The 20,368-nt window shown below is 42.0% G+C and overlaps 1 protein-coding gene across 3 annotated transcripts in view; it reads left to right on the plus strand.

Moving 5' to 3' along the window:
• The window catches only part of MAD1L1 (mitotic arrest deficient 1 like 1), a 347,925-nt gene that overhangs the window by 215,805 nt on the left and 111,752 nt on the right, over positions 1-20,368 (plus strand). For all 3 annotated transcript variants that reach the window (XM_051632510.1, XM_051632511.1, XM_051632512.1), the window contains one exon: positions 15,082-15,289. In XM_051632510.1, the coding sequence (XP_051488470.1) occupies positions 15,082-15,289 (208 nt within the window). The remainder of the gene's footprint in view (positions 1-15,081; positions 15,290-20,368) is intronic.

Genomic DNA, 20,368 nt, shown 5'->3' on the forward strand with positions numbered 1-20,368 from the left:
TTGTCAGTGATAACATCTAGGTTCTTCTTATGTCTAAGAGGAATAAATGCTGAAGTTACAGAATTGTCTGGAGGCTTAGAAAGTAAGAGGGGGAATTAACGATATGAGAGAGAATGGATGGAAATATTGAATAACACTTTATTGAATGGGAGGAAGCTGAATGAGTTGAATTAAGAGGTTTATGGCCAAAAATAATGCCCATTAGCCTGATCTGCTATATAACACAAAAAAACCCAAAACAACAGTTTAATGAGAAATTTTTAGCCAGTGACTTGTGGTTTCTTCACAGCCTTGTTTTAATAAGATATCAAATATTAATTTAAAGATACTTAGCAATAGCCAATGTATTTGTTTCCCTGGCTAGCCATCTGTATTAAAAATGCATTATTATTTTGAGTTCATTGACTTCACCATGAGCTATTGGGTTCTTGCTTTGCTTTTGTTTGCTAGATTAAAAAACCATCTAGTGTCAGATTTCCACTGAAGACCCTGATCAAATTGCTTCAGTCTCCCCCATAGTAAATTAAATAGTTTGATTTCCATTCATTTCTCATTGTAAGACATGTTTCTCAGACTATGAATCATTCATAGAACTCTTCTCATGACTTTCTTTAATTTTCAACAACCCTCTTACACATGCACCTCTCCTGGATGCATTATCACTGCAGTGGTCTCATCAGTGCTGCATTCAGAGAAAATATTGTTTCTCAAGTCCTACTCATAAGTACATAAAGATTCTTGCTGTTCCTTCTTTCTTTCTTTCTTTCTTTCTTTCTTTCTTTCTTTCTTTCTTTCTTTCTTTCTTTCTTTCTTTCTTTCTTTCCTTCTTTCCTTCTTTCCTTCTTTCCTTCTTTCCTTCTTTCCTTCTTTCCTTCTTTCCTTCTTTCCTTCTTTCCTTCTTTCCTTCTTTCCTTCTTTCCTTCTTTCCTTCTTTCCTTCTTTCCTTCTTTCCTTCTTCTTTCCTTCTTTCCTTCTTTCTTTCCTTCTTTCTTAACTAAGCCAAAAGCCATCCTCACAGACATTGTCTTCCAGAAAGTTCCTGCTGTGTTTTATACCTGAGACTGTATTCTGTGCTTTGGGGTGTCTCATGACGCATTTGAATTCACATGGAATGATTGTGCCCAGCATAATCAGATTGCTAAGCTATCTTTGTGTGCTTTGTTGTTTGCTACAATTCTGCCTTTGTGTTATCTGCATATTTTAGTAAGGATTTATTATTTTCTTATGTATCTTGGAGAATATCTACTGCACACGATTGGCTAGAGAAGCAATTCTTATTGGAAGTAACTGGGAAATGTCTCTAGAGGTTCATCAGCTTTTGGGCCATTGAAAAATTGCTGAAGTCTGATTTTGCATCACGATACTTTTAAAAGAAAATGCAATTTTGATATCAAGGCAAATGTTTTAACAGAATAGGAGTTCTCTATGTCAACACAGTTATCTTAATTAACTCGACTCGAAATCTCTTCAAATCTGTTTGAGAAGACCTGTTTTCCATGAAATTGTGTTACTTGCTTTTTTACTGATCTTTTCTTCTAATGGAGTTACATACCTGATATGTCTTCTGGGGCTTCAGTTTGCTGCATTCTGGAAGCTTCATGAAAAGTGAACAAGGAAGCAGATAACTTGATCTGTATGAGGGTAGCTGGTTAATCTCATTTTTTGGTCTTCACAGTCTATTCACCAGCCAGTGCTGTCTCATTCTGGCTGCAGTAAATGCAAAATGTGCAGATCAATACTGCCAATGGGTGATTAGTATTTTGCAAACTTCACTAAGTGAATTCATCCAATTCAAGGTTTTAAGTTGGAGAAGAAAGGAGAGGAATGACTGAGTGGGCTGAAATAATGGAAACAGATATTTCCTCTCAAGTGAAATGTAAGCATTGTTGAGCTCTGTTAAAAAAGACGAAGGCAGAGATTTGTACTCCTCTCACAGTGATTACACAAGATCATATTTTTCTCTCAAATCACTAACATCAACTGTGCTTTTCCCTTATTACCTCTCTTTGTCTGTTTTTGGCCATTGACCTGCTGAAGGATAAATATATATAAGTGTATGTAAAGAAGATTTTTTGTTATTCCTGACACTGCTTTTTGCTGATTCAGGCATATGAATTCTGAGGTTCTTGTCTACTATTTACTATTAGTTTCAGCCAAAGCTCCCTGGTTTCTGTCAGTACATCCTAGATGCATCAGAGAGCATTTAGGGTTCTGCCTGTGAAAGCAACTCAGAATAAAGGCATTGGAGAGCCTGTGAACTGCTGAAGATTGCAGCTGAAGTAGCAGTCATTTTAAGGTATTAAAGCCACATTAAAAACAAAGCAGTAATTGAAATATGATAAATGGCCAGATAATTGCTGTAAAAGTCTAACGAGGGAAAAATGCATTCCTCCATAGCAAATGTGATCTGACCCCTGAAAGTCAGTGTGATTGTGTGCTTAAAGATGCTGCCTGAAAATCTGGAGTTAATGAAAAGCTGTCTCTCAGATTTGCTCAAATGAAGTTGAAAAGATGCCTTCTTAACTGCAGCTAGTTTGTGTTTGAGTTATGTATGTGTTACCTAGTTAAAACTTAATGAGAATGAAGTAACTACCAGAGTGCAAGAGTGTGTTGTGATAGCTGTTGTGTGAGGCTGAACTGTCCTCTCCTTGGTAGTTTATTATCTGAGAGCTGGAGAACTGGTTTGTCACTGAGAAACACTAGAATTTCTCCTCACTGCCAATTTTCTTTCATAAAAATGGTGTGATTCATGTTGATGATGAAAAAAGTGATGATACAAATCAGAACCTTAGTTTTATATCATGAAGTACTGTGTTTTGAATGAGGTTTTGTAGGGCCTTAACTGTTTATAGGTTGACCTGGCAGTCAACTTGGCAGTAAAGTTTTGAAATCATTGCTCTTTCACATGTCTGTGCAAAATGTGCTTGTCACTCTCCAGTCCATTAGCATGGTGAAGTTAAACTGGTGAAATAAAATCAAACAGGACAGCTGCATTTCAGACCATTAAGTCCTGCCCTGATGTCTGGACAGTTTTGTGTGTTCCAACTACATCTCAAGATAGATTCAAATTGGTTTTGGCTCAACTTTGTAGAAGTCTGAGCTTGAATAAAGCAGATGTGTTGTTGGAGATCAATTGATGTATGCATGATGGTTTAGCATGTTGACAGAATCATTTTGCTAATGGGCCAGTGATTCCAGTGTGATGTTCCTAAGCATTTTCCCATATATTTGGTTCAAATTGCATTTAAGGAAAATTGGATGAAGAGTAACTGAAGCTTTGCAGGCTGAGAAGTATTTTTTTCCCCAGTGGAAGCCAAGAAAGTGCATGTAAGCAGATGCTCATACTGCTGTCAGTCCCCGGGTGGACAGCCTCACACAGCACGTGGGGTAAGACATGGTGGGGAATGTAGCTTGGTCACCTACAGAGGTGCATCATACATAAAAAAACCTGCTCTCATGTCAGAAATGTTTATTTCTTTGTCACAGGAGTAGAAGAATTTAAACTGTTTCACTTTGAAACATTTCTCTGTAGACAAGGCTCAGTCGAAACCTTGTGCCATCCACATGGTGTGGATGGCTGCTTCTTCTCTCCCCTCTGCTCCCTCTTACCCTGCTGTGTTGCAGCTTGAAATTCCCCTTCTCAGCCCAGGAATTTATTCCCATATGGTGACTTTCTGGGTCTCAGCACTACAATTGGTAAGGCAAAACCAAGTTACCAGCTCCTGCTTTCTCAGGCCATATGTGGGTAGTGAGTGGTATCGATTTAATTTGATGTAGTTTATAAATATGCATGAGGATTTAGGGTTATTTAGCTGTGTTTTTTAATTCTTCTTGTGTTGCTGCCTCTTCAAGTAGAGGGTTTCTTTGTATGCACAGCAAACTGCTCCATGACAGCCCCGTTCTCACTGGCTGGGACCCCTCTAACATTTGTTAATCCCAAGTCTGGAGAAACTTTTAATGTTCAAGGAATAAAGGGACACAAAGCAACTCCCTTCTGGATGGGGACCAAGGGGGTAGAGTCCAGCTCTCTGAGACGCTGGGTGAGGAAACCACGGGCCAAAAGGCAATCACCACCAGGTGAGGAGGAGGAAGGAGCTGGAGGAGACCTTTCCCATGGTGCTGGAGAGCTCTTTTCATCAGGAATCCTACAACTTACTTAAACAAAGAAAGTAACCTGATCAAGTGATGAAAAGGGAGGGAAAATCAAACATTTGCCTAATTGCCCTGAGGAGCTGGAAGTTAATGTACCCTCTGACTCAATATTTGGATGTTTTAGATACTCAGGTCTCTTACTTGAGAAGGAGCAGAGCAAAGGAAAGAGGGTTCTGCATATTCAACACTTCTAAGTGAAACTGCAGTGACTTTTTCTGGTGAATAATGTAGGTAGCTACGTGGATAATAAGGAATATATGTACATGTATGTATGTTTTTATGAGATGTATGAAGCTCCCTACTTGCTCCTCTCACTTTTGCCTCTACTAAATTGTCCATTGCTAGAGAAATTTCCTCATAGTGTCTGGTCGTACATCGAGTTGGTATTGGGGAAGATCAGCTCTCCCCACAGGCACGCTGTGTCAAGACAAACACTGCATCACTGAGAAGTGACTGTGACCAAAAAATAAAATAAAATTGCCATTTCTTCTCCAGCTCTTCTTCCCCTGGGTGTGTTGCAGGGACATGTTTTGTTTTCCTCATTTTTATCTTCTGCTTGGCCAAAGCAGAAGGAGTGTGGGAGGTGATAACCTCTCGCAGTGAGAGGCTGCAGTGGAGCTTGTTTAACCTGGAGCATGTTTGCTACAAAACCTACTCAGACACTGCCCGGCTGCTCAAGGAGACTGGCAGGAATGAGTCCTCCAAACAGTTTGTCTGTCACAGTCCCTGTATGATGTGAAAGGGAACCTGCCTTGCTTTTTAAGCAGGACTGTTTCCAGCTCCAGGCAGGGAATCTGTGAATGCCAGTGGGTTGGCTCTGCTGTGTGCCCAGGACCGAGGGTGCATGTTCATTCACTGGAAGGCACTGGAGCTCTTCAGGGTTTGCTTTGTGCCCTGCCAGGTCAAAGTTACACATGCAGGGACATATAATAATACTTTTATATGCATAAAATTACAGGTTCAAAAGGTCCTGGTGTACTTAAAGCCTTTAGGAAGCTTGAGCACTGCTGTTAGTGCTGTTGTGGTTGACCTCAACAACCAGCCTATGCCATGTCTTTGCTGTACAAGTACATGACATGATTGACACCTCTTCTTACTTTTCAGACTTGTATATGCTCAGCTGAACTCTGATGGATCCAGGCATCAGATCATGAAGGCAGTGGCTTTTACATAATTTTATTTATTAATCTTTCTTTTTATATAAGATACTATCTAAAAAGCATACCCGCGGGGGTTTTGGTGTTTGCTAATGAGATATATTAACTGGAAAATCTTATTACATTGCAGTTTTACTTTCCTTTATAAAGTCTTGCTAGAGGGGCCTCTGTTGTTATACTTCACTCTGACTCTTCCTTTCCTCCTTGAGCACTGAGAGTCCCAGTCTAGCACAGCCAAATTGTGCTGCTTTTCTCCTCTAGGATCTCCCCTTGAAATTCCATCTAAATTGATTCCAAAGTAGAGCTTTAACAGAAAATGCAGAATTATGGAGTCATGAAAGCAAGATTTTTTGAGCATTTTTGAGAGAAAGCTTTGAGTGGCTCAATATTTGAATTGAAATAAATACTATAAAACTCCCCCTCACTTCAAGTATTTTCTGTCTTTCTGGTCTATTTGTACAGTATCTGCATGTGCAAGTTTTATGCAGAATAAGAAAAGAGAGCAGCAAAAAGTAATTTTTGTTTTTTTTTTCAACTATGTATTCTTCTATTGAAAGCTAGTTTTGGTCTGACACTTCTCTACAGTATTCTTAACCAAAGTTACTTTATTTGTATGGGGAAGTTGATAAAATGTTTTTTGAAATTCAGAGCTATGAGGGCCAGCATTTCTTACCATGAAGTTAAGCCTGATCTCTGAAAAAGAATTTTTATAGCTCAAAGTATAAGCTCTTTGGGGCTGTTTTCAGAACCTACGTGCTTTTTATTTTCAGGGCCTTTATCAAAGATTTGTGAACCAGCACAGGTCTCCTCTGCACGCTACTAGAGTGTAAATAATAGCAACTTCTTACAGACTTTGTTTTCTGGAAAGACAGGAATCCTTGACTTGAAAAAATCTAATGTAGAAACCCTGAAATTTAAATCTCTAGGTGGTAATAAACCATCCTAGAGCAGACTGTGATTTTCTTCCATTTCAGTAAAAAGAACACCAGCAATCGAAAAGGATAGTAAATGTTTGAATGCATTTTTTCTTCTAGATTTTCCCAACTCCGTGCCATTCCATGTCTTGCTGTCCTGACTCTTAGCCTTCATGTCACGTTTGTTTGCATCCCAGACCTCATCTGAATGCCTCACTTAATGCAAATTATAGTCTTACATCCTCCAGGGGATAATGCATTTGAAAGTGGGTATAGAGAAAAGCTCTCCTTTTTAAACCTCTACCTGAAGGGCTTCAGCACCACTGGTGAGACGTTTTATTCTATTACTCATATTGCAGTAGTGCCCAAAAATGTGTTACATGTTGTACCAAAAGATATGGCCTGGTAGTAGAGCAGTGTGATTAGGGTGATTAGAGCTTTCTGTCTGTGATACATCCTGGCTCCGTCCGCCTCTCTGTCTCATTGCTAATTTGCTGTAGATGCTACAGTAAAAAAGGGCCATAGGGAGGAATATCAATGAGTATGTGTAGAGTGCCTGGGCAGCTCAGGAAGGAAAAGAAAAAGCCCTGTAGAAGTCTTTGTGGGAGGAGCAGCTGATCCAGGTGTTGGAGGTGGGATAACTTATGGGTTTGGGAAAGTGATGGGTGTTTACTCCTGTTGTTGCAAGCGAGGGTAAGGATTTGAAATCCGTTGTGCTGGTGAGAACTATAGAGGAGTTATTTGGGATGGAGAGGCATAACTTGGACTAACAGATTATTTTCACCTTCACTGTTCTGGAAATCACTAATATGGATGTTCAGGAGGTTGTAGAAGAAGGGTTGCCTGAATCAAGGTGTATGGACAAGAGGGCACATCACTGGGGCAAGGAGTTCCTATTTTGGGGAAGAAGTAGCAGGGGTTGGAACTGGGTTGAATTGGCTAAAAGAAGGATGAAAAGGTTGACCAAGTGAATTTCTGCTGCCAGGTTTCGGGGTTGTGCATGCTGCAGATGTACCCACAAAGATGATGGAGAGAGAAATGTGGGCAAGAAGGTAGGGAACTGGCACGATACCTGGTGGGAACAAGTGAGACTTTGCCCAACATCCAGCACCTTCTTTGGGTTTTTTTGCCAACTGTTTCTGATTTTGAGTGTGCACAAACTGGCAAAAGTATGAGGAGCAGGTGGTGGTTGTTGCTGATTTGTTAGCTTGCTTTGTCTTCTCTTCGCAATCCATTTTTGTTAATACAACTTCTGTTCCAAGGGCTTCAAAGGTCTCTTGGTGTGGTTATCTTCTGTGACAGAGGGAGCTGGGGCTGGTGAGCATGCTGTGCTTTGTGCACTGGGTACAGAGGGAATTCTTTGGGATGCAGTTTACTGTGGGTTTTACTCTAATCACTTTAACAAGCCTGAGCAAAGAAACAAAAAGAACAAAACCAAGAAACAAAATGTCCATTAAAATGGCATTTCCTGAGGTAGGATTAAGCTTTCTGAGGCTGTCTATATTCAGTGCAGAATTGCCTCCTATACGCTCTTTTAGGAGAAGGCTGAGTAACCAAGTTTTCTTTTTTTTCTTTTTTTTCTTTTTTTTTTTAAAAAAAGAAGGTGTTGAAGTAAAAATAAAATAGAGGTTGACCAGGTGAAGCTGCTTGCCTGTATAGCAAGGCTGACTCTGGTTAATAAGCTACTGCAACAAGAGTTAGAGTTGTTGGGCATCTTGCATGTGTCTTTCAGGTGATAAATTCCAATTCTGCCTTCCTGCTGTGTTTTTGTTATCCATCTTTGAGTTAGATTTCCAATGGGTATTGATGCAGGACTAACAGCAGACAATTCTTGACATAAATGGTATAGCATTAACTGTAAGCTGAAGATAAATACATTAAAAGATGACTTCTAATGATTTGTGACTTCTCTGCTTTCATAATTCAACAAAAGCAACAGGGTGTTCATTAGCTGTGTGCAAAGCCCATGTGGATGTGGCTGTGTTTACTCTCAAATACCACATGTTTTTGGAAAAGCAAAACAGTAATTCCAGAAACCTGAGGCCTTGGGAGAGGAGCTCATTGCTGCTGCAGCTTGTACTGTGTAAAGGATCCTTGGTTAGGAAGAGACACTGAATCCCAAGAATAAGTTTGCAGATCCCCAAAAGCAGCATCAGCACTTCTAGCAGTGCAAGCATCAAAAACGTGGATTTTACAACAATTCAATAATGGGAGCCTGACACAAGAGACCAGCCAGAGGCCTTCGGTAACACTCTGTCACAAAACAAAGAATGAAGAAAGTCACGAGTGGGATAGAGTTATCAGCAAACCATGGCAGATCTGATTACTAGGGTTTATTTTAGAACCAATGATATCAGACATTTTAACCCTTTTGTTTTGTTTTTTTTTCACACAGTTGTTTGTTCACTTCCTGTTCACTTCCCCACTCAGGTGCTGCCTTCTCTCAGACTCTTTCCTTCAGCCAGGATCATCTCCTTCTTCTTCCCAGACCCTCTTCTTTCTGGGACCAATTCTCTTTTTGAGAATCCCTCTTTTCAGAGGGATCACTGTATTTCAGGAACTCCAAGCCACTGGTTTTCCCCATCTAAATAATTTATCAGCTTCTGATTAGCCTCCTAAGCAGGGATTCAGTCTCCTGTCTCTCTGTCTTTGGAGGTTTCAGGATGTGCCCCTTTTTATTCTGGGTCTTACCAAGATTTACAACCAGGCTGTTTGCAGTGAGCAAGTAACATCTTCTGCTCAAGAGTTCAAAGGTTCAGTTTCAGACATTTACCACCTGCACATAACAAATTATCTGCCATGTGTTAGTGTTCACAATTTAAGCTACTTTTTGCCTACAAGAGGTAGCAAATGTAAGCAAGAGCATTCCCTGGCCAATTGGATTCTTTTCAAACGCTCCCCTTCCATCACCCCTCCAATTTGTATGCTTTATGTTTTATATCTGTATTTTAGAAACTTTCCCATCTGTCTCCTACAGATAGATGCAGTCTTTATTTGTGATGTTCTTCCAAGCTAACTATTGACCCATCATTCCTTTAAAGCTGATACAATCTACTAAGCTCCTTAGATTGTTTCTATTTAAGTTCCCTGGTATTGAATAATGCGTCCCAGTCTGGAAACCTTGGAGATTTTTCTCTTAAGAAGTCAGCATAGAAAAAAAATCCTTAGCTAAGAAAGCAGCAATATATATTTCTTGCATTTGGGTGATGTTCACTGTGTGTGAGTTGCACAAAGAAGAACTGATCCTTTCCTTAAAGAGCTTCCAGTCATCAGCCTTTTCTGAGCAGGGACAAGCACAATCTGTTGCATTGCAGGCAAGTAGCGATTAAACGCCGCTGTCCATATGCTCTGCCAGAATTCATTGTGCTGCTCAGAAATCACAATCTTTTGAGGTTGTTAGACATGAAGACTATGGAAAAATAAGGCACTTAAATGCATGTCAGCCTCATCTATGGGTTTGGCAACTTTTCTTGCAAATGCTTTAAGAAGGAGGAGCCTGTGAAGTTAGTTGAAAATCCTTGACAGTGCTTGCTGACATTGTGTCCTGACAGTCATCGCCTCTTTGGGATATATGAACTTCTTTAATTTCATTAGTGATGTTAGATAAACGTTCACAACAGTTGAGACTATTCCCTTTGCCACTAGTTCTACCTTCTGATTAGAAATATCTGCAGCAGATGAATAGAGCTTAAATGGAGTTGTTAAGCACTGAATGTTTCATCAAATGTAAAGTAGTTCACATGGTTTTAAGTACTTTATTCTTAACCTGTGGGCATGTGAAAGTGAGTCAAGTAGAGAAAAAAGCTTTTATAGCTCCTGGAGAAAGACATCCCTGAATAGGGACTGTGCAGTTTTCAAACAACCAGGAGGAGAGATGCCAGAAGAAGTTCAGCCCTTTTCAAGGTGCTGTCACTGGCAGCTTTCACTGTTCCTCTAAACAACTCCTCTTCTGAAGGAAAAGTTTCTGGTTTTCAGAGATCAAAGCAATCCTGTCTTCATTCATTGCTTCATCACTTGACTGATTCTTCCCTAGTGGGGAGATTACTTAGGAAGTTTTTGAGCTATAATTTCAGCATGTAGTCCAATGTACTGACTGTCTGTAAATATGCTTTTTAAAAATGACACGTAACATCAGCACAATTATCTGCTCCAGCTGTTTGGTTTTTTTCAAGCTGGAAGATGGAGGTGGGAAGGAAGGCAGCAGTGTCTGGCTTGAGCTTGTACTTCTGTTCTAGATGGCAAATTGGCCCTATGTCAAATTCTCTTTTCCATAGTCTTTTGTCAGAAAGTTAATTGATAGCCAGAGTCTTACTAAATAGTTCTGCCATGTCCCAGTGTGTGATTAGAACATATTGCATTAAAACAATATTTGTGTGTTGCATCTGCTGTGGCTGCCTCACATAATGACTGTGTGAGCAGGACAGAAGTGGTGGGGTGGTTCTTCTCACTGGTCTATGAAAGAGTTTCCCTTGTAACTACCCTAGGACATATTAACATGTACAGTCAACAAATCATCTCAGTAAAATGTCCAGTGCCCTTCTGAGAGCACAGAAATAGTTTTGCTGCCTTAAGCACCAAATCAGCTAGTTAGCATCTTGCTTTTCAGGAATGAATAACTCACTCTTCTAGTAAGTGTCAACCAGACTTGGTTGCAATCAATCAAGGTATTTATTGCTTCCTCCTAAATTGAAGCTCTGTGTACATTTTTCTGACAAATCTGAATTAATGGCTCAGTGTTATTCCTTGAAAGAAGGATCAATGAACACCAGCAGTTCTCTCTAGTTCAAGTTATTTACTCTTCAGCATCTCTATATTTCCCAATTTTTAAAGTATTGGGGAAAACCAGATTAAAGAGGGGGTGCTGCTGAGAAACTAGCAGTAATGTATTATCTTCACTCTCTGAGGCACTGGCCATGATGTGATGATGAGCAGAACAGTCTACCAAGTTACCTGGTGAATGAACCAGGACAGGGTGGGTTTTGAACAAAGGGACTGCGAATAGGTCATATATTGATTGCATCCCCCAAAGGTCTCATATTTCTGTGTAAAGGCACTGTGAATTTGGTTGATTTTCACATTCAGACCAAGTTTCCAAACCCAAAGCACAATTTCATGCTTCTTGGAGAGGCCAGGGATATGTTACTGCTTGTTGCAAGATGCTTTTTAACTCTGTTGCATCTGTTGGTTCAGCACAGAAGAAACTTCTGGAGCTGTTCCTGGGCAGTTGCTCAGGGAATCCCCTCTCCTGTTCAAAAAGTGTGGCTGTCTCTTCTGTACCATGTTTTTCAAATGCCACTGTTTGTTCTTCCTCATTCAGTGGCCCTAGATTAGAAACAGTTTTCTAAATGAGAAAATCTGTTTTAGGTCTTCTCTCCCAGCACCAAAACACCATTTTCCAGGCTTTTTCTGCAGAGCTGAAAGGACAAAATTCTGATCAGTAAGACTCATTTATTGTGGGGGAAAGTACAGTTGACAGAGAAAAACAGCAATTTACATTTTCCAGAGCTAAAGGGATTCCAGGAGGAGGTGGTTTTCTTTCTTCAGTCCCTGGTTTCTTATCGGCGCTAGAGTTTCACTTCCTTCAAATGCTATTGAGAATTTAATGCTGCTTTGCTGCCTGTTTTATTTAGCAGTTGCCAGCCATGACTCTTTCTGGTGCCAACCAAAGTCACTCCCAACCTTCAGAAATTTGAAAAAACACTCTAAACGATTGAAGCTGTGACAACATTTTGGCTGTCTGGTGTTACACACACGTGTGTCTGATCCCTTTCATCAGAAATTGGCTCTGGTCTGCACTGCTCCATGGAAATCTTCCTATATTTATTTGAAAATCCATGGGATGTCAGGAAATTTCCCAAGGCTTCAGTAGCGCTGTGCTTGGTGTGACTGTGAAATGTGGCAGTTTGGTCTGGTGGTGAGGAGTGTCATCTCTGAAGACATATTTTCTTTTCATTTCTGCCATGGAGCTGCTGAGGAGTCTCACACTGGAGATGGCATCTTTCCATACCTCTGCTCCCCTCATATACCTCATCTTCAGGCTTTGTTGTCTGGTTTTGGGGGTTTAGGTGGTGGTTTCCTGGGGGGGGGGGATTGTACAGGACCTAGCATGCTGGATTCCCTGTCTCACTTGGTTTCTTTTAGGCATTGCTATAATATAAAACAGCAGCTCTATTATTTTAGCTGTAGGGAGAAATGTGCTGGTTTGATGTCTGCTGTGTAAAACAGAGAAAGCTACTGCCCCTAGCCCAAAAATGTGAGTAGCATAGCAAATATGTTAGTGATCTCCCAGAAATGATAAATGAGATGGATTCTGCCACAGCCTTTGTATCACAGTGGATTTTAAAGAGATTCACCTGTCTCAGTGTAGCTTCAGACTGATGTACTCAGGTGTGTTGGTGAGGCCTGAAAATAAGGCTGAGTTTAGTTTTATAGCATTATTTTTCAAGGAGTCACATTATAAAAGGAGAGCATGAATGGGCTGAAAGAGCTGTAAGAACCAAAGCACTGCAGCTTCGTGGCAGGGCCAGAGATGTTTTAAAAGAGTAAAGATGTTTTAAAAGAGTAAAGAACCTGCTAAACAAACAGACCAGCACAGCACGGGTTCAGATGGCCCTGGCAGGAAAGCAGCAGTAGTGTCTGGGATTTTGTGGCTTTCCTCCATACCAAGATCCTTCTGCTGTCTCCTGCCTTTGCCTGAGCATCTTCAGTGATGGTGCAGGATGAAAGCGCAGGTGATCCCTGCGCTGGAGCCAGCGTGGTGATGGCAGCTGGAGTGAGGAGGTGTCATCTCTGCCTGACCTTGGTGCTGCAGCCGGTGAGGGAGATGGGGTCAGAGCCACCCTTCACAGCCTGTCAGAAATGCTGCAGTACTGGGCTGCAAAAGCAGGCTCCACAGCTCTCATTTTAAGAGCATCCTGCCTTCCATCCAGAAGGGCAGGTTTGGGTAAACTCTCTTCTCACAATGAAGCACCATATTGGTTGCTCAGAGCACAGGTGTGAGGAACAACTGTACCCCCTTTATTTTCTGGTCCAGGAAACAGCAGTGAAAGCATCTGTTGGTTTCCAGGTACATTGATGCTTTCCATGCCAGTTGCACTGGGATTCAAGGTTTCCAGTTGTGCAGTTTTAAAGGGTATAGAGTCAAGAAGGCATTAACCTTGTACTTACCAGCACATGGAAACCATGCTCATGACCAAAACAGTTTTGGAGTTCACTCCGTCTTCTCCCAGCTCTAAATTGCATTTCTCCTTTGCCTACATAACTGCCGATATCCTGCCAGCCTCAGCTTTGGCTGCTTCTCCTCTGTGGTGGGGCCCATCTGGCTGGCATGGTCCTGGGAGGCAGCTGCCTGCTAACAGAGGGCAACCAGGCTTGGGAGCTTAGAAAGCTGTGAGCACCACAGCCCTTGCACACTGCTGGCTGCACTGCTGAACCCAGACCCTGCTCACAGGAACCTGTGTCTCTGGAGATGTTTACACCTCTTCCATCTGCCTTCTCCTAACATCTAGAAAGTGAGGTTTTAAAGGAGAGTTTCAAGATGGTTCCTGAAAGAGGGCACCGGAACAGCTGCGAGGTGTAGCAAGTATCACATTTGGACATAAAAAGTGCCTGTATCTGTGGTCCATCAAGCCCAGAAGAACATCTCTGCAGCGATGGAAGATGTTCTTTTGGAAGAGTACACAAACCCGGCCACACTCCCCAGCACTATCCCAGCAGCCAGAAAAGCTGGAGGATGGGCCCCTGCCCTCCCTCCAGTTATGGAGGTGTTGTCCATGTTGTCAAACCCATTTTTGAACCAGTGCTACGTTTGCTTCCAGGCTCTGGGGCAGCGAGTTGTGGTAGCTCACTCCCTGCTGTGGGCGGAGTTGCTTCACAGTATGTGGATGGAGTGTTTTCAATAAAATATGTTTGAGAATGGGATCTTCTGGAGTCTCTTACCAGCAGTGACCAGTAATTCAGGATGATGTTGCTCAGCATCTGCATGAAAAAAAAACCCACATAAAGTTCTAGCACGTCTTTAATGAAAATGAAATATTAAAATTGGGATAATGCCTACCTCATGCTGCTCTTGAGGGTTAACTAATGTTTACAAAATCACTTTAGGTCCTGAGATTTAATTGAAGGAAAAATATTATCATATAAAATGCCTTTTTATGCAGACAGTGCTATAGGGTTTCAGCTGGGCAGGGTGCCGTGGAAGCCAGCATTAGCACATGCTTTACTACTTTTATGGTTGTGAGGCTTCCTGTACTTTGTATGAGAATTGTCTCTCTGAAATCACAAATGCAACATCAGTGTTTTCCTCTCACTTTGAAAGAATATTAATTTGCTATCTTAGGATTTGACTAACTGTTTAAACTGATAGAAATACAACTCACCTCTGAGAAAAAAAAAGTGTGAAATGAAAAACCTTGTTCACTTGCTTGGGCTGAGCTGATACTACTTGTTAATGACTCCACCATTGGAGTAATAAATTAAGCTAGTACTGGGTGTCCTGCTGTAGTTTAAGGGTGTATCTGTGTGTTCATTACGATCTCCTGCTATCAAGAGATTTAAAATACAGCTATAAAACTTCATTTCTGGAGTTAAATTTAACTGTGGAGGTGTCAGCCAAGGAGCAAGCTCTGTTGAGTGGGAATTTTTTGGTTTTTTGGTTATTTTTGAAAGAGAGAGAAGCAAGAGAAGGAGAAGCAATGCTGGGTTTGGCTGACTTCAACTGTTGGAATAAAATATTATTACTGCACAAGTCCCTTTTTCTGCTGTAACGTTGTTTGTTTTCACACAAAGAGTGGTACAGGTTGGGTGGACTCGGAGGTTGGATCAGCCACTCAATCTGCTTTGTTGTTTCTGCCCTGCAGGGTGACTATGACCCCAGCAAAACCAAAGTTCTTCATTTCAGCATGAACCCAGCGAGCTTGGCCAAGCAGCAGCGCAAGGAGGAGCAGCAGCAGCTCCAAGAGGAGTGTGAAAGGCTGAGGGAGCTGGTGAGGGTGCTCGAAGGAGGCGGCTCCATCCCTGGGAATTTGGAAGGAGTTGGAAGTTTTCAGTCACCACAAGAAGTTGCAGGTAGGCTGCTGGCTTCTGGGTGTGAAAATGCACTTATCCATCTGTACTGCCAGAGGAACTGGCTGCAGAAACAGATGGAGATGTTGCAGACGGTGTGCTTGATGGACTAGTTATAAGGAAAATGAAAGAAGCTGGGTTGATGCAGGAGGGTGAGAATGTGTGGTGGCAATCGTGTGGCAGTTTGGTACAGCAGGTAAATAATAATAATCCACATCGTTTGCTCATGATGGATGAAATACCAATGAAACAGCCTTTGTAGGCTGATGCTGCCAATGGACTAAGAGGAAATATTTTCTTCCTTTCAGGGCTGATTTAGCCCCTGAGGTAGTACAGACAGCAGGAAATAACTTTCATAGCTGCAGGGAAGCAAATGGTTGAAATCTTTTCAGACCTGGCTTAAAACAAATTAATATTGTTTATCAGTGTATATGTGCCCCATTAATCACAGCTACATTCAATACTCCATGAAAATAGACTACATCTTTCACTGAGCTAAATACATTTCACAGAATCTGTGGCTCTCCTGTACACTCTGTCTTCCTTCACATACCTGAACGAGACTTTTTAGTGCAGTAACCCCAAAGTCAACACCTCTAGACATGCTCTGAGACTGTAAATCCGAGTAAGGATATCAGTGAAACATGACCCATCACCCACAGCACTACAAAAGGGGACCAGGCAGAGTTGAGTCCTGCTGTGGAACCCAAGAGAGCTTACTGATGTAACTCTCTTGCATGTACCTTGTTGTCCTGGTTTGAGCCAGGATGAAGCTCAAACCAGGACACTTGTCCTTCAAACATTTTTGTTAGAGAAGAATAAAGCAAAAGAGCTGAAAGTCCACATGCATTCCAGCAGCATGTATGTGGTCAGTGTCCGTAGATCAGGATGCTCTCTTGGCTGAAGCTAAGAGGGCAGAGCTTTCCTTGAAAGCTGTGTGTGCTGGAGGCTTGAGACCCACAAAATGGCAGAGCTCTAGTTGAAAGAAAGACCACAGAAGAAAACATCTTTCACTGTCACAACACTGAAATTCTCTGAAAGTAGCTTGTTTGGTTTCCCATCACTCAAAAAATAGTACTTTGTTACTGCTAAGAACATGTTTGTTCCAGCATCTTATAGTGGATTATGGTACTATGTAACTTTAAAAAAGATGATGGTGAGAAGTGTAGATGGGTTGGTTTATAAAGTGGAGAGCTGACTGGATGTTAGAGGTACAATGACAGTTTGTTACTGTTGTTAGTGAATGCTCTAACAGATGCATCAGCATGAAACACTTCCTGAACATTTAAGGAAGACTGCATTTGCCTGTAGGAGCTTCCAGTCTAAGACCCCCCTGAGACTTGAGCAGTTCTTGGGGATGGTTCTTGCATTGTAATTTGACTTTGAAACGCACTGATTTTTAAATTGCAGTAGATGCTGCTGCCCAATGCCCTTGTCTGTTGTTATGCCCCCAAGTACTCAGCCCATCTAATGCTGCAGGTCCACATGTTGGACTGTGCTCCTTGAGCCCAAGGAGGAGAATGCTGGTCAGGGGCAGAGAAGATGCAGAGGTCAGGGCAACTCTGTGTCCTTGCCACTGATGAACGAACGTCTGGGCTATCATCTACAGTAATTAGACCATTTCTTCTGGGCAATGCATTTCTCACGTATGCCTCTGTGATTTGTTATTCATAATTATTCTTCTGCTGCCTTTCACGCAGTTGCTTTTAGCTGTTTATGAGAGGCTTCTGTGCTGGGATGTTATCAGGTTTGTCTGTAGCTCATAAGGGATGCATTTTTAAAGCTGTTTTCTCTTTTGCCTTTGATTCTGACAGGAAAACAAACAGCTCACTGGGTTTCAGGCTGTTTCCAGCCTCTCTCATATGTGACGCTTTTTCTCCCCTTGTCCCAGTCCCATGCTACATCATTCTGACTTCTGGTCACCAACTCAAATGAGAGAGGGCATCAGGTGCAGAGCCTAGCAGGGTGGGAAATACTTCAGTGTCATTTATCACAGTCACAGGAGGGCCCTTTGCCTTCCCAGAGTGCCTGTAAAGTGCACATGGAAGTGGTTCATGGAAGCAAAATGGGGAAAAGAGCTGTGAGTGAAGGCTGGAGGAGCCTGTGGATGACTGTCATTGAGAGCAGGGCATGTTGTGTAGTAAGCCAGATTGTATAGAATGATCTTGGGTTTTTTTCTTGTTTTTTTATGTACCTGTGTGCATCACTGTCATGCACAGGGAATGTTGCCATAAATAGTCTAAGCCCTCCTTTCTGCTGTGGGAGTATAGGGTTGGGTATAGGATTAAGACTGTATATCAGGATGTGCAAGAGAAGCTGAGGGTGTTACGGCACTGACTGTATGGTTAGCAGGTGTATCCAGGCTGGCTTGGAATTAGCCAGATGAATGCCAGATTTGGTCTTCTTGCTGGGGCAGGGCAGAGCTCCTGGTGGGTTAGGGGACAACTCATCCAGTGCACTGTGCAAGGTGCTTCCATTTTGTGTTGACTCTCTGCTGCTTCGCTCACACAGCATCTGCAGCGTGGATGCAACAGCTGTTCAGGAGGAGTCTTAATGCATCCAGAAAACTTATTTACACTGTCTCCCTCTGGATAAAAAATGGAAGATCCAGCTTTTGCTGTTTTCTTAGGTTCTCAACAGCTCTGCCCACAGGAACGGCTGCCATATGCCTTCCACTCTAGTGTGTTTTCAAGGTGTGAAACGGGGAGTGTGTAGCAGAAGCTTCCTCTGCTCTGTCACTGTGCAATTGGCTGCCGTGGGGAGGGAGGTTTATTGTGCATAATAAGGGAACAGGTTTCAGTGAGGTTTCTGGAGCTGTTTCTGTACAAAAATAACAAGAAATATAGTTTTTCTAGCATCCCTTTCTCTCAGCTGCAACACTCATATGTCTGTTTATCCATCGTGTTTGTGTGACACATGCAAGTGGCAAATTCAATTCTCTGAGCTTTTGAGGTGGAGGCCCCTTGTGTCAGAGTTGAATGGGATGAAGGGAGAGAGAGGACAGAGTAGGAGAAGTGTGGGTAAAAGCTGGAAGCCAACAGAGGTCATACACAAGTTTGCATTTTGCTTCTTGACAGATAGAGGAAAATGAAAGGTTTTATTGTTCGGTTTTGTTGTAGAACTGAATCATTGGCAGAGGTGAGGGGTTTGAGTGGCTCCAGGCCAGTCAGGTTTGCTGTGTTCAGCAATCTTGTGTGATCTGCAACTCTTACAATTAAGGTTCAAAGAATTATAATTATACCAACCAAAAAAAGGCATTCAGGACAATGATGTTGATGGTTTTGATAATAATGTGTTGGCCACTATAAAATTCGTTCATTGGACAGGAGTGCAGCATGTTTTTTTCTGATCATGGCTCTGACTCCTGGATAAGTAATAAGGAAATTATTGCTGTGGATGTTAAAGCTCATTAAATGTGACTCTATTAAAAATCAAGGTTATGCTGGACTTTAAATCTCTTTGAGCATAACTGCTGGAGGCTGCAGCACAACCTGGCAACTTGCCACATGGTTCAGTGGTCCTTTCCTCTCATTTATGCCGTAATAGTCTCTATAATGGGTACCAGGGCTATTGCAAAAGAGAGGTTTGAACAATGTGAGCTGTAATGACATGCTGCCCTTTTTCCCAATAAGAATTTGCACGCAGGGCTGTGAGGTATTAATGGGGCAGAGCTGTGGCAGCCACATTATGGGAATGGGCTGGAACTTCATGGGTGTTTTGTTTCTCTCCTGGTGGCTTCCTGGGTCGGGGTTGTGTAAGAGGAGAGTGCACCAAGGTCAGGCTGCCATCTGCGGAGAGACTCAGAGTCCTCCTGTCTCTGAATCAGGAATGCAGGTTGGAACAGCTTTGGAAAGGTGGCGCAGGGCATCACTGCCCAGATTTGGAATCTGTTCCAGTTCTGCATTTCACTTTCCCATACTCTTCACACCTTCCCCCCGTCTCCCTCCCTTCTGTATTTCGGGCTGCATCTTCTGCTTTTTTCATTCCAGCTCCATAGCTTTCCCTGTTTTATTCTATTTCTCTCCAGGTCATTTCTGTATAAATCTTTCTTTTTTGCCTTGTGTGTTCCTGATGGACCTCTTGATTTTTTCTTTTCTGGTGTTGCAAGAGATGGAGTAGTTGCAAGCACACAGGTAGTTGGCAGCTAATGGGGAGCTGACAGAAGTAATGACTTGTGTATTGTAGCAAAGCAGAAGTGAAAATGAGAATGCTTCAGGTGCTGATTATTTCCATTTGTGTTCTTATTTTAGAAGTGGTATTTTTGAAGGTAGGAATGGGATGACCTGTGGAAGCTGGATCCTGAGTAAAGAATGCAGTACTGCGAATTTTCTATAAGCTCTCATGATGTATTGCTATTCTGTAGGTACAGAGGAGCATTCCCATCTTTCCTGCAGCCTCTTTCTGTGACAAAAAGGAAAAGTGTTTTTGATATTCTTTCTGTTGAGAGACAGGCTGGCACCCCTACCAGGAAAGAGGATGGGGAAATCAACTCTGATTTCAACAATCTGTGGAGAATTTTGGAAGTGAACTGTTTTCCTCAACATAATCCCACCAAAAAGGAAAGCTACTCATCCATCTCAATTATTTTAGTGTTTAGTGTCCTTTTTCTCTTGTTAAGGAAAAATAGGAAAAGGCAGTCCTTGATGAAGGACTGGGGAATTTCACTCTAAGGCAGGTGTTTGGCCCTAAAAAACATGCTTCATCTGGTGTTCAGCAGAGTCTGTCTCCAGCATCACTGCCGTGTCAGGGCCTTGTAAAAAATGTAATTAATTCAAATGAAATTGGGTAATGAATTAATATTAAAAATAATCTAGTCTTGTTGAAGTGGCAAGCTAGAGATGCTAAAATTTGTCGCTGTCCCAGCATGCTTGTGCTTCTGATGAATGTGCTTCTGAATACAGAAGGTGACAAAAAAGGAGCAGATGGAATTTAAAAGTTGCCATTCTCCATCTACAGTTGGCTGAGCTGTTGGTGCTTGGAAACCTTGGTGCTGCCTACCATCTGTGTATAGGAAATCCAGGCATGATGAGGGCTGCACCTGCAAATGAAACCTGAGTCCACCTGATGAAGGATTTTTCTGTG

This window comes from Apus apus, chromosome 14 (assembly GCF_020740795.1).
Source record: "Apus apus isolate bApuApu2 chromosome 14, bApuApu2.pri.cur, whole genome shotgun sequence".
Lineage (NCBI taxonomy): Eukaryota > Metazoa > Chordata > Aves > Apodiformes > Apodidae > Apus > Apus apus.